Source organism: Oncorhynchus gorbuscha, unplaced genomic scaffold (assembly GCF_021184085.1).
Source record: "Oncorhynchus gorbuscha isolate QuinsamMale2020 ecotype Even-year unplaced genomic scaffold, OgorEven_v1.0 Un_scaffold_6994, whole genome shotgun sequence".
NCBI lineage: Eukaryota > Metazoa > Chordata > Actinopteri > Salmoniformes > Salmonidae > Oncorhynchus > Oncorhynchus gorbuscha.
In genome coordinates, this window is record NW_025750480.1 from 3,878 (window position 1) to 16,866 (window position 12,989).

Here is a 12,989-nt window from a genome sequence, read left to right on the forward strand (position 1 = left end):
TTGATTACCAACAACGACGAGACGGCCTACAGGGAGGAGGTGAGGGCCCTTGGAGTGTGGTGTCAGGAAAATAACCTCACACTCAACGTCAACAAAACTAAGGAGATGATTGTGGACTTCAGGAAACAGCAGAGGGAACACCCCCTATCCACATCGATGGAACAGTAGTGGAGAGGGTAGCTAGTTTTAAGTTCCTCGGCATACACATCACAGACAAACTGAATTGGTCCACTCACACTGACAGCGTCGTGAAGAAGGCGCAGCAGCGCCTATTCAACCTCAGGAGGCTGAAGAAATTCGGCTTGTCACCAAAAGCACTCACAAACTTCTACAGATGCACAATCGAGAGCATCCTGGCGGGCTGTATCACCGCCTGGTACGGCAACTGCTCCGCCCTCAACCGTAAGGCTCTCCAGAGGGTAGTGAGGACTGCACAACGCATCACCGGGGCAAACTACCTGCCCTCCAGGACACCTACACCACCCGTTGTTACAGGAAGGCCATAAAGATCATCAAGGACATCAACCACCGAACCACTGCCTGTTCACCCCGCTATCATCCAGAAGGCGAGGTCAGTACAGGTGCATCAAAGCTGGGACCGAGAGACTGAAAAACAGCTTCTATCTCAAGGCCATCAGACTGTTAAATAGCCACCACTAACATTGAGTGGCTGCTGCCAACACACTGTCATTGACACTGACCCAACTCCAGCCATTTAATAATGGGAATTGATGGGAAATGATGTAAATATATCACTAGCCACTTTAAACAATGCTACCTTATATAATGTTACTTACCCTACATTATTCATCTCATATACATATGTATATACTGTACTCTACAACATCGACTGCATCCTTATGTAACACATGTATCACTAGCCACTTTAACTATGCCACTTTGTTTACTTTGTCTACATACTCATCTCATATGTATATACTGTACTCGATACCATCTACTGTATGCTGCTCTGTACCATCACTCATTCATATATCCTTATGTACATGTTCCTTATCCCCTTACACTGTGTATAAGACAGTAGTTTTGGAATTGTTAGTTAGATTACTTGTTGGTTATCACTGCATTGTCGGAACTAGAAGCACAAGCATTTCGCTACACTCGCATTAACATCTGCTAACCATGTGTATGTGACAAATAAAATTTGATTTGATTTGATTTGATCCAGGGAACAACCAGGACCAACCCTGCTTAGTTTAGGAGGCAGTGTTAGTCTGTTCCAGTATTACACACTGACTCACCTCCACCCTGGTCCTTGTCCCAGCCAGCCACCCAGCACTGAGTCCCAATGCTGAAGGTGTTGCTTCCCTGGTCCACACAGATAGGCTGGATGTAGTTAGATAACTTGGGTTGGCTGGCCAGTCGGAGGATGGCCACGTTGTTCGCCGTCAAGTTGCTCATGGTGATGTTGATGACTTTAAGGGTTACCTCGTTGGGGTTGGAGCCGTTCTGCTTCAGACGACCCATGATCACGGTCCACTGAGAGGCGTCGGACTGACTGGGACGTGGGAATAGTGAAGTTGGGGAACTTTATAGCTTGGCATTGCAAATACCTTCTATGTAATAGGTCCTTGGTTCAACTTGAGCACCAAGGGATGGAGATCTGACCATATGCATCTGACCAACTCACCCGTTTACATACAAGTGGAGTGTGTTACCTGGAGAAGCACCCAGCATCGCTCATGACATAGTCCTCTGCCACCATTGTTCCCCCGCAGACGTGTGTTCCGTTTGTCTGTAGACTGGCTATCCAGGGCCAGGATCCCCCCGAGGCCAAGCCCCCATCAGGAAGGGAGTTCAAAGAGGCACTGCCACACACCACGGCTGCAGAAACAGGGAGCAGAAGCACTACAGAAGTCAGGGCTGACTTTTGGCTGAGTGTAGATTGAAAGAGAGGGATAAACACTAAAGTTTGGATGTGGTCAAATGCAGATTTACAGATACGTTGGCTAAAGCTACAACAGGAGTAACAGATGGGTTGGCTAAAGCTACAACAGGAGTAACAGATGGGTTGGCTAAAGCTACAACAGGAGTAACAGATGGGTGTGGCTAAAGCTACAACAGGAGTAACAGATGGGTGTGGCTAAAGCTACAACAGGAGTAACAGATGGGTGTGGCTAAAGCTACTACAGGAGTAACAGATGGGTTGGCTAAAGCTACAACAGGAGTAACAGATGGGTTGGCTAAAGCTACAACAGGAGTAACAGATGGGTGTGGCTAAAGCTACAACAGGAGTAACAGATGGGTGTGGCTAAAGCTACAACAGGAGTAACAGATGGGTGTGGCTAAAGCTACAACAGGAGTAACAGATGGGTGTGGCTAAAGCTACAACAGGAGTAACAGATGGGTGTGGCTAAAGCTACAACAGGAGTAACAGATGGGTGTGGCTCCAGGAGGGGGCAGCAATTTTCACAGAAGGAAGTAAATCCACTTACGTTCAGGAGTGGTTTTAGGGGCAATTGTAGTGGTGGTTTTAGGAGTAGTTGTGGTTATGGTGCTAGTGGTGGTCGTATGGGCAGTTGAGGTCATAGTTGTGGTGGTAGGGGAAACTGTGGTGGTAATGGATGGAGCAGTTGTGGTGGTCGTAGAGGCAGCTTTGGTCACAAGGGTAGTTTTGGTTGTAGTTGTGGCCCCAGGGACAGCTTTGGTGGTAGTGGTTGTCGTAGGGGCAGCTGTGGTGGTAGTGGTTGTAGGGGCAGCTTTGGTGGTAGTGGTCGTAGGGGCAGCTGTGGTGGTAGTGGTTGTAGGGACAGCTTTGGTGGTAGTGGTGGTTGTAGGGGCAGCTGTGGTGGTAGTGGTGGTCGTAGGGGCAGCTGTGGTGGTAGTGGTTGTAGGGGCAGCTGTGGTGGTAGTGGTTGTAGGGGCAGTTGTGGTGGTAGTGGTGGTCATAGGGGCAGCTGTGGTGGTAGTGGTTGTAGGGGCAGCTGTGGTGGTAGTGGTTGTAGGGGCAGCTGTGGTGGTAGTGGTTGTAGGGGCAGTTGTGGTGGTAGTGGTTGTAGGGGCAGCTGTGGTGGTAGTGGTTGTAGGGGCAGTTGTGGTGGTAGTGGTGGTCGTAGGGGCAGTTGTGGTGGTAGTGGTTGTAGGGGCAGCTGTGGTGGTAGTGGTTGTAGGGGCAGCTGTGGTGGTAGTGGTTGTAGGGGCAGTTGTGGTGGTAGTGGTTGTAGGGGCAGCTGTGGTGGTAGTGGTTGTAGGGGCAGTTGTGGTGGTAGTGGTGGTCGTAGGGGCAGCTGTGGTGGTAGTGGTTGTAGGGGCAGCTGTGGTGGTAGTGGTTGTAGGGGCAGCTGTGGTGGTAGTGGTTGTAGGGGCAGTTGTGGTGGTAGTGGTTGTAGGGGCAGCTGTGGTGGTAGTGGTTGTAGGGGCAGTTGTGGTGGTAGTGGTGGTCGTAGGGGCAGTTGTGGTGGTGGCTGGGGCTGGAAGACCATTACAGGAGACACTGAGGTCAGAATCAGTCCCACTGGAGGAGAAGGTGACGTATCCTGGCTGGTCACTGGTGATCTGGGTGTTGATCCAGGTCTGGTACTGAGACACTCTTGCGTACACTCCTGGGAAATTTGCCTGGGCACACCCGTTGCCGAAACTCACAACCCCAGACTGGATCCAGCGAATACCCTGTTTGCTCACCATTGGACCTCCCGAGTCCCCCTATCCATCGACAGATTTACAGACACCGAGATTAGATTTTCTTATGAAACATAATGGGTCAGTTTTTCAGTCACCAATTTCAAAAAAGTTTTGGACTAAAAAGCACTTTTAATGGATAATCTGTATTGAAAGTGCTTTCCAATTTAGGACCAGGCTAGGTATAATCTGGGTCTGAGAAACCAGACACAGATTACGAATGTGTCATTAGCCCACATTGTAATAAACAAAGAAGATAACCAAGAGATTTTACCTGACAGGAATCCTTTCCTCCTGCTGATAGACCAGCACAGATCATGTTGTCGGTGATGGAACCAACTCCATAGTTACAGTTACACTGCCTGTTCCCCACTACTGGCACATCCACCTCCTGTAGGGTCTGTGGTGAGGGCAGGGACACTGAGGAGCAACAAAACAGGTATTCCTCAACATACATAATACCTATCAGAATTCTGATCCATCATCAGCAGTACTTAAAGCAAGCTACAACACTCACCTCCACTGCTGATTCTGCCCCAGCCGGTGACCCAGCTAGTAGCCCCATCATGGAAGGAGCTGCCTGGTGCAGCTAGGCAGACTGGCCGAATGAAGTTTGTAAAAGTCACAGCGAAGGAGAGCTTCAGCAGACACATGTCGTTGTCACTGGTACTTCTGGTGTAGTTGGGGTGGAGGATGATCTGAGTGACTGTCCGTGTCACCTCGTTGGGGTTGGAGCCCTGCTGGCTCAGACGACCCATGTAGACCAACAAATTTGATGTACTGATACTGAGAGAATAAATATATAAAAAGGTAACAGTATTGTTTTTTAAAGAGTGGAACAGTTTAGTCTCGATTCGGTTTGACATTCGGGTTAAATGTGTCCCACAATCCTGCAAATCCTCACCTGGAAAAGCAGTGAGCAGCAGTCAGCACCCACTCTTTGTTGATGAGGGATCCCCCACAAAAATGGCTGCCTGAACTGTGAAGACTGGCCTGCCATGGCCAACTCCCTGCAGGAGCATCCTGACCCCCCACGATCCTAGTGTTAAGAGGAGGGGTTCCGCACACTAACAGCGATAGAGAATGATGGGTTATTTGGAAAGTTCGTGTCGAAGAGGTCACATTGGTGTGACAGTGCATGATAAAAGGTTTAAATGTTAAGATTTAGAGAATATCTGTAAGTGGTGAAAAGGACTTACCACTCAGCTGTGAATGAGAGCCTGAAATACAAGACAGAAAGAAAAGGAAATCCCTTAATCCTTCCCTTACTCTCTGTATCCAAACCCTGGCATTTTCACTGGGTACACTTGGTTCTATCTAGAACCTAAAAGGATTTCTTAGCCTGTCCCCACACCAGAACTCTTTGAAGAACCCTTTTGGATTCCAGGTAGAACCCTTCCACAGACAGTTCTATATGGTACCCAAGAGGGTTCTCTCTGGAACCTAAAAGGGTTCTTCAGAGGGTCTGCCATGGGGACAGCCAAAGAACCCTTTTGGAACAATTGTTTTCTAAGAGTGTACATACAGTCCTATACTGATCAGAGTGAACATACTGTCCCATACTGATCAGAGTGAACATACTGTCCCATACTGATCAGAGTGTACATACTGTCCCATACTGATCAGAGTGAACATACTGTCCCATACTGATCAGAGTGTACATACTGTCCCATACTGATCAGAGTGAACATACTGTCCCATACTGATCAGAGTGAACATACTGTCCCATACTGATCAGAGTGTACATACTGTCCCGTACTGATCAGAGTGTACATACTGTCCCATACTGATCAGAGTATACATACTGTCCCATACTGATCAGAGTGAACATACTGTCCCATACTGATCAGAGTGTACATACTATCCCATACTGATCAGAGTGTACGTACTGTCCCATACTGATCAGAGTGTACGTACTGTCCCGTACTGATCAGAGTGTACATACTGTCCCGTACTGATCAGAGTGTACATACTGTCCCATACTGATCAGAGTGTACATACTGTCCCATACTGATCAGAGTGTACATACTGTCCCATACTGATCAGAGTGAACATACTGTCCCATACTGATCAGAGTGTACGTACTGTCCCATACTGATCAGAGTGTACGTACTGTCCCATACTGATCAGAGTGTACATACTGTCCCGTACTGATCAGAGTGTACATACTGTCCCATACTGATCAGAGTGTACATACTGTCCCATACTGATCAGAGTGTACATACTGTCCCATACTGATCAGAGTGAACATACTGTCCCATACTGATCAGAGTGTACGTACTGTCCCATACTGATCAGAGTGTACGTACTGTCCCATACTGATCAGAGTGTACATACTGTCCCATACTGATCAGAGTGAACATACTGTCCCAGAAGCACCTCGGATTAGACAAAGAGCTTCTGGATATCAGGACAGCGATCACTCACCTCGTATTAGACTAAGAGCTTCTGGATATCAGGACAGCGATCACTCACCTCAGATTAGACAAAGAGCTTCTGGATATCAGGACAGTGATCACTCACCTCGTATTAGACAAAGAGCTTCTGGATATCAGGACAGTGATCACTCACCTCGGATTAGACAAGGGTTTTTTCTTCAACAACTTGGACACACAGTATGTACTTCAGGCACCCGACAAGGCCAAAATCCCTGTCATAGCCTAACTAACCGGTGCCCCCGCACATTGTATTGTGTCCTGCCATCCCACCCGCCAACCCCTCTTTTACGCTGCTGCTACTCTCTGTTTATTATCTACGCATAGTCACTTTAACTATGCCTACATATACATATTACCTCAATTAGCCAGACTAACCGGTGCCCCCGCACATTGACTCTGTAGCTGTACCCCCTGTATATGGCCTCGCTACTGTTATTTTCACTGTCAATTTATTTCTTTACTTATCTATCGTTTATCAAATACCATTTTTTTTACTTAAAAATTACACAGTTGGTCAGGACTCGTAAGTATGCATTTCATGTTGTACTCAACCTGTTGTATTCGGCACATGTGACAAATAAACTTTGATTTGAAGCAAGGATATGCATATTCTTGATACCGTTTGAAAGGAAACAGTTTGAAGTTTGTGTGTGAAATGAATCTAGGATAATATAACACAATAGATCTGGTTAAAGATAATACAAAGAAAAAAACATGCATCTTTGAAATGCAAGAGAAAGGCCACAATGTATTATTGCAGTTTAGGCTCAATTTCGATTTTGGCCACTAGATGGCAGCAGTGTATGTGCAACGTTTTAGACTGATCTAATGAACCATTGTATTCCTGTTCAAAATGTTGTATCAAGTCTGCCCAAATGTGCCTAATTAGTTTAATGATACATTTTCAAGTACATAACTGTGCACTCTTCTCAAACAATAGCATGGTATTCTTTCACTGTGATAGCTACTGTAAATTCGACAGTGCAGTTAGATTAACAAGAATGTAAGTTTTCTTCCCATATCAGACATGTCTATGTTCTGGGAAATGTTCTTGTTACTTACAACGTCATGCTAATCACATTAGTGCACGTTAGCTCAACCGTCCCCGTGGGGGGCACACCAATCCCATAGAGGTTTGCTTACCGTATGCTTCCCAGCCAAAACAGTTTGCGCATATATTATGACGTTTTTGTTTTGGTGTTTGGCATTCTTTTTTCGGCACACCAAAAAATGATTGAGGCAAGTCGAAGTTCGGTAGTTGAAGTCTACGCCCTTTTTGTCGGTGACTGGTAAAACGTACTCCTCCTAGTAGGAGTGGAAACATGAACCCACTGGGCACAGATGTCAGATCAATGTCTAGTTTGGATTTACTTTGGTTGAACTGTCAACTAACGTGAATACAACGTGAAATCAACAAAAACATCACCATGTCATTGGATTAAGGTTCGAAGTTGGGTGAAAAAAAATATGAAATTCCCTTAATGTTGCTTACTTTTTTACATTGATCAACATCACTTTGACAGTTTGAGCTGAAATGACATGAAAACAATGTTGATTCAACCAGTTTTTGCCCAGTGGGAAGTGTTTGCTGTCATTGAATGATAAATGACTAGTTGTCATGCACATTTTTCCACTTGAGAAATACTGCACCAAACATCTTAGCTAGATGCTGAATTACTTGACAAAGATCTCCTCGGCTCCAATTTACTCAACTCTTTTGAAAACACATAGGCCTATCTGTAAACTAGAATCTAGATGTATCAGTGCGACTTGTCACCTTTCTTCTTTCCTCAATGTCATCAATTAGTATTTCTGCTTCACTCGATACTTTTGAAAACGCATAGGCCTACCTGTAAACTAGAATCTAGATGTGGGACTTGTTACCTTTCTTCTTTCCTCAATGTCATCAATTAGTATTTCTGCTTCACTCGATACTTTTGAAAACGCATAGGCCTACCTGTAAACTAGAATCTAGATGTGGGACTTGTTACCTTTCTTCTTTCCTCAATGTCATCAATTAGTATTTCTGCTTCACTCGATACTTTTGAAAACGCATAGGCCTACCTGTAAACTAGAATCTAGATGTGGGACTTGTTACCTTTCTTCTTTCCTCAATGTCATCAATTAGTATTTCTGCTTCACTCGATACTTTTGAAAACGCATAGGCCTACCTGTAAACTAGAATCTAGATGTGGGACTTGTTACCTTTCTTCTTTCCTCAATGTCATCAATTAGTATTTCTGCTTCACTCGATACTTTTGAAAACGCATAGGCCTACCTGTAAACTAGAATCTAGATGATGTGGGACTTGTTACCTTTCTTCTTTCCTCAATGTCATCAATTAGTATTTCTGCTTCACTCGATACTTTTGAAACGCATAGGCCTACCTGTAAACTAGAATCTAGATGTGGGACTTGTTACCTTTCTTCTTTTCTCAATGTCATCAATTAGTATTTCTGCTTCACTCAATACTTTTGAAAACACATACCTGTCCGCATGCAAACGTGGCTAATTAACTAGAAGAACTTGAAAGTTGAGCCTGCTAGGTATGCTTTCCTGTCACCAACTACTTACAGGACAACGGAAACATATCTTCCTACCCAGTAACTCTTATATTTCTCAGAAATCGCTCCAACATTTCCTGGTTGCAAAAATTCTTGTAGTTCACCTTATTTCAGTTTATTTGACAAAACAAGCAGACAATGTGTGGAGAATCATTGTACCATCTAAACTGCTGTGAATAGCTTTTCCATAACCATAACCCAAACTATAATATTTTCAGCGGTTTGATGTTGGTGTATAAACCCGAAAGTAAAAGACTCCAAAACGCTTCTTAGACCTACTTTCAAAGAGAATGAGATATATATAACTCAGATTTCTATGTGAATTTGTTCGGGGTCGCCCAAGAAGTGACATATTGCAGTTTTAAATCGATTTGAGTTCAGTTAATTCATTCAGTCCAAATTTCTTTTTTATACAAGTTGAAATGAACTTAGTGGCGAACTTCTTTAAACCAGGTGAGTATAAATGGAGAACGATACATTGAGAATTGTATTTACTTACCGTTTGACAGGAATGTCACCATTATGGTCACCACACAAAGAGTGCTGAGGAAGGCCATGCTTTCTTGTTGGTACCCTGGAGTCAATCTTCCTTCCTAAGCATCCCTCTCTTCTGTTGTCTTTTCTCAGCTCCTCCCTTCCACACACCACATTACCTGCTAGTTACACACGTGATAAGTCTCTTACATACCTTTCCTTAAACAAAATCCCCACTTCCTTCTAAGCATGCATAACTAATGCTGTAATCTAATCCTAGCTCTTTGGTTTCCATTACAGAGTTAGAATGTTGGCACTATTTTTATCACATCATTGACAACTTAGAATCATTTTACTTCTGTGATTTAGTTGTAATTTTACAACTTTATCTTATAAATGTTACGTGTAGATGTTAACAGTGCTATCTTTCATTGCCCGACAACAAAGCAGTGCATGAAATTGTGAAGGAGAGAGCGAGTTCCTGTGTCTGGAATTCTTTATGATCATGAGACTAAAATCAACACACCAAATACTTACTGTGAGTTTTCCATGTCTAGGAGCACTGACTAAGTTTTCCATGTCTAGGAGCACTGACTAAGTTTTCCATGTCTAGGAGCACTGACTAAGTTTTCCATGTCTAGGAGCACTGACTAAGTTTTCCATGTCTAGGAGCACTGACTAAGTTTTCCATGTCTAGGAGCACTGACTAAGTTTTGCCACCGAGGCACAAGACAAGAACCTACACTAAACCCTAATCCTAACCCTTACCTTAGAACCCCCTAAAGTCGACGTCTGGGCCTCCATGATAATCTAATAAACACCTGTTAGTTTAAACTAGACAGATCTGGATGTTGGTATTGGATGAGTCTCATTCCGCCGATGCCTCACTTCCTCATCTGCTGTGGAAGGTGACAGAGCGAGAGCGGTGGTTGTCAGACCATGAGACATCCTGAAAATTGGTCTTCTCACAAAATCGCCTGTAGCGTCGGAACGGTTTGATCTGTGACCCCCAACAAGCATCTTGGGACTAGTCTGAAGTCGGTACAGACGATTTGCCAACTTCTGTCTGTAGCCTCTAAACAGTTTGGGTGACACACTAATATGACCCCTCTGTGGAAAGGAACACGCACAGGGCTTAGACTATTATGGGTTAACTGTTTTAAATGTCAACTTCAATTGGATGATGTCATCGTTGGGTCATCGTTGGGTTGTCCAAAGCATACTTCTTATCAAAAACCCAAACACAACAGGGTGTGGAATGGCAGTCCGTAAGCAAGATTTTATTGTGTGGTATTTTTTCACGAAGTTAATATGATAGTGATCTCTCTTCCTCCTGGGTTGTTTTGAAGAAAAAGGTATGGCTGTTCTAAATAAATAAAGCTCTGTATCCTCATTCCAGGCATCACAGGCTAGTAGGGATTTTTTCCCCTTTACCAGTTGAAAGTATACATAAATACAAGATATTATTTTATTACAAGTTTGATTTATTTTACAATTAAAATATGCAAATGAGGCACACCATTCTTAAATGTGTGATAATTTGCATATGACGAGAATCTGTTTTTCAACAAATTGCTTCAAGGAAGAATGTTTTTGTTTTTTGTTTCATTGTGATGAGACTCCATGGTCAGACTTTTACAGATCAGTTTATCTAAATATTGTCATTTCATGGAATTATTTAAAAAACACTATTCACTATGTATGACGGATACACATTTAGCATTTATTTACACGTACAATGACACTTAAAATCAAAACAACACAAGATATAAAAGAAAAGCCTCTGTAAAAGTCTGACTATAAGACCTGGGAACCTGTGTGTGGAATAAAGAGAATCTACGTCCTTTGAAGACTGAGAAAAATGAATTGGCGCACAGGGAACATGTCATTTTGAGAAAGAGAGGCTAATGCAATGCAAATGTACTTTCCATAAATATGACCATGTCACATTAAATTAACTCTTATTCATATATCACTTCTGAACTGAAAAATACACATAAAATATACCTTTTATAAATACATTAGCACGTTTAATACATTTGCAATAGAGCATATGCTTTGAATACTGGTCTGTTGGACAAATATGCAGTTTTGGGTAAATTCTCATGCTCAATTTGTCACATACAAGGATTTTGTACGGCAGTTGAAATGTGCAGAACATGAATCAGCTCCATATGTACGGCCCTTTGAGTTGTCAATGTAGCTTTTGCCCGTGAAGACAGTTTTGGGGCATCACGACCATATTACAGAGTTCAGACATTCATTTGCATTCTGGGTTCCTCCGTGATACATTCTTTTGACAACGTTAACATTTGACATCCTCAAATGTACAGATTCCATTTTCTGTGCAACCTCTATGAAAAAATGAATGGCCTCTAAGGTTCTGGTGACAAGGTGGATTTTCTATGGGTAGCTGGTACCAGCACCAATGCACAAACCTATCCCGTAGCTGGAGTGAATCCTCTCTTGTGCCATCGAAGGATACATTAATGTCTATGATGACATCCTCATCCTCCTTCAGCATCTCTGCTCTGTCTGGGTCTATATCTGTATCCTCCTTCAGCATCTCTGCTATGTCTGGTTCTATATCTGTGTCCTCCTTCAGCATCTCTGCTATGTCTGGGTCTATATCTGTTTCCTCCTTCAGCATCTCTGTTCTGTCTGGGTCTATATCTGCATCCTCCTTCAGCATCTCTGCTATGTCTGGGTCTATATCTGTTTCCTCCTTCAGCATCTCTGATATGTCTGGTTCTATATCTGTTTCCTCCTTCAGCATCTCTGCTGTGTCTGGGTCTATATCTGTGTCCTCCTTCAGCATCTCTGCTGTGTCTGGGTCTATATCTGTGTCATCATCCTCCTTCAGCATCTCTGCTATGTCTGGTTCTATATCTGTTTCCTCCTTCAGCATCTCTGCTATGTCTGGTTCTATATCTGTTTCCTCCTTCAGCATCTCTGCTATATCTGTGTCCTCCTTCAGCATCTCTGCTATGTCTGGTTCTATATCTGTGCATCATCCTCCTTCAGCATCTCTGCTATGTCTGGTTCTATATCTGTTTACTCCTTCAGCATCTCTGCTATGTCTGGTTCTATATCTGTTTCCTCCTTCAGCATCTCTGCTATGTCTGGTTCTATATCTGTTTCTTCCTTCAGCATCTCTGCTATGTCTGGGTCTATATCTGTATCCTCCTTTAGCATCTCTGCTATGTCTGGGTCTATATCTGTGTCCTCCTTCAGCATCTCTGCTATGTCTGGGTCTATATCTGTATCCTCCTTCAGCATCTCTGCTATGTCTGGTTCTATATCTGTTTCCTCCTTCAGCATCTCTGCTATGTCTGGGTCTATATCTGTGTCCTTCTTCAGCATCTCTGCTATGTCTGGGTCTATATCTGTGTCCTCCTTCAGCATCTCTGCTATGTCTGGGTCTATATCTGTGTCCTCCTTCAGCATCTCTGCTATGTCTGGGTCTATATCTGTTTCCTCCTTCAGCATCTCTGCTATGTCTGGGTCTATATCTGTGTCCTCCTTCAGCATCTCTGCTATGTCTGGGTCTATATCTGTATCCTCCTTCAGCATCTCTGCTATGTTTGGGTCTATATCTGTATCCTCCTTCAGCATCTCTGCTATGTCTGGGTCTATATCTGTATCCTCCTTCAGCATCTCTGCTATGTCTGGGTCTATATCTGTTTCCTCCTTCAGCATCTCTGCTATGTCTGGTTCTATATCTGTATCCTCCTTCAGCATCTCTGCTATGTCTGGTTCTATATCTGTATCCTCCTTCAGCATCTCTGCTATGTCTGGGTCTATATCTGTTTCCTCCTTCAGCATCTCTGCTATGTCTGCGTCTATATCTGTTTCCTCCTTCAGCATCTCTGATGTG

General features: G+C 43.7%; 1 protein-coding gene across 1 annotated transcript; it reads right to left on the reverse strand.

Annotated features, from left to right (window-relative positions):
• Window positions 1-1,259: 1,259 nt before the first annotated feature.
• On the reverse strand, window positions 1,260-9,165 carry LOC124029613 (serine protease 27-like; the record flags this gene model as incomplete). The annotated part of the gene is made up of 8 exons (XM_046341265.1): window positions 9,138-9,165; window positions 4,836-4,856; window positions 4,541-4,703; window positions 4,154-4,422; window positions 3,911-4,056; window positions 3,348-3,660; window positions 1,677-1,842; window positions 1,260-1,516 (listed from the first exon to the last, which is right to left on the reverse strand). Coding segments are annotated over exons 1-8 (1,357 nt in total), but the record flags the coding sequence as incomplete, so codon positions are not given.
• Window positions 9,166-12,989: the final 3,824 nt, after the last annotated feature.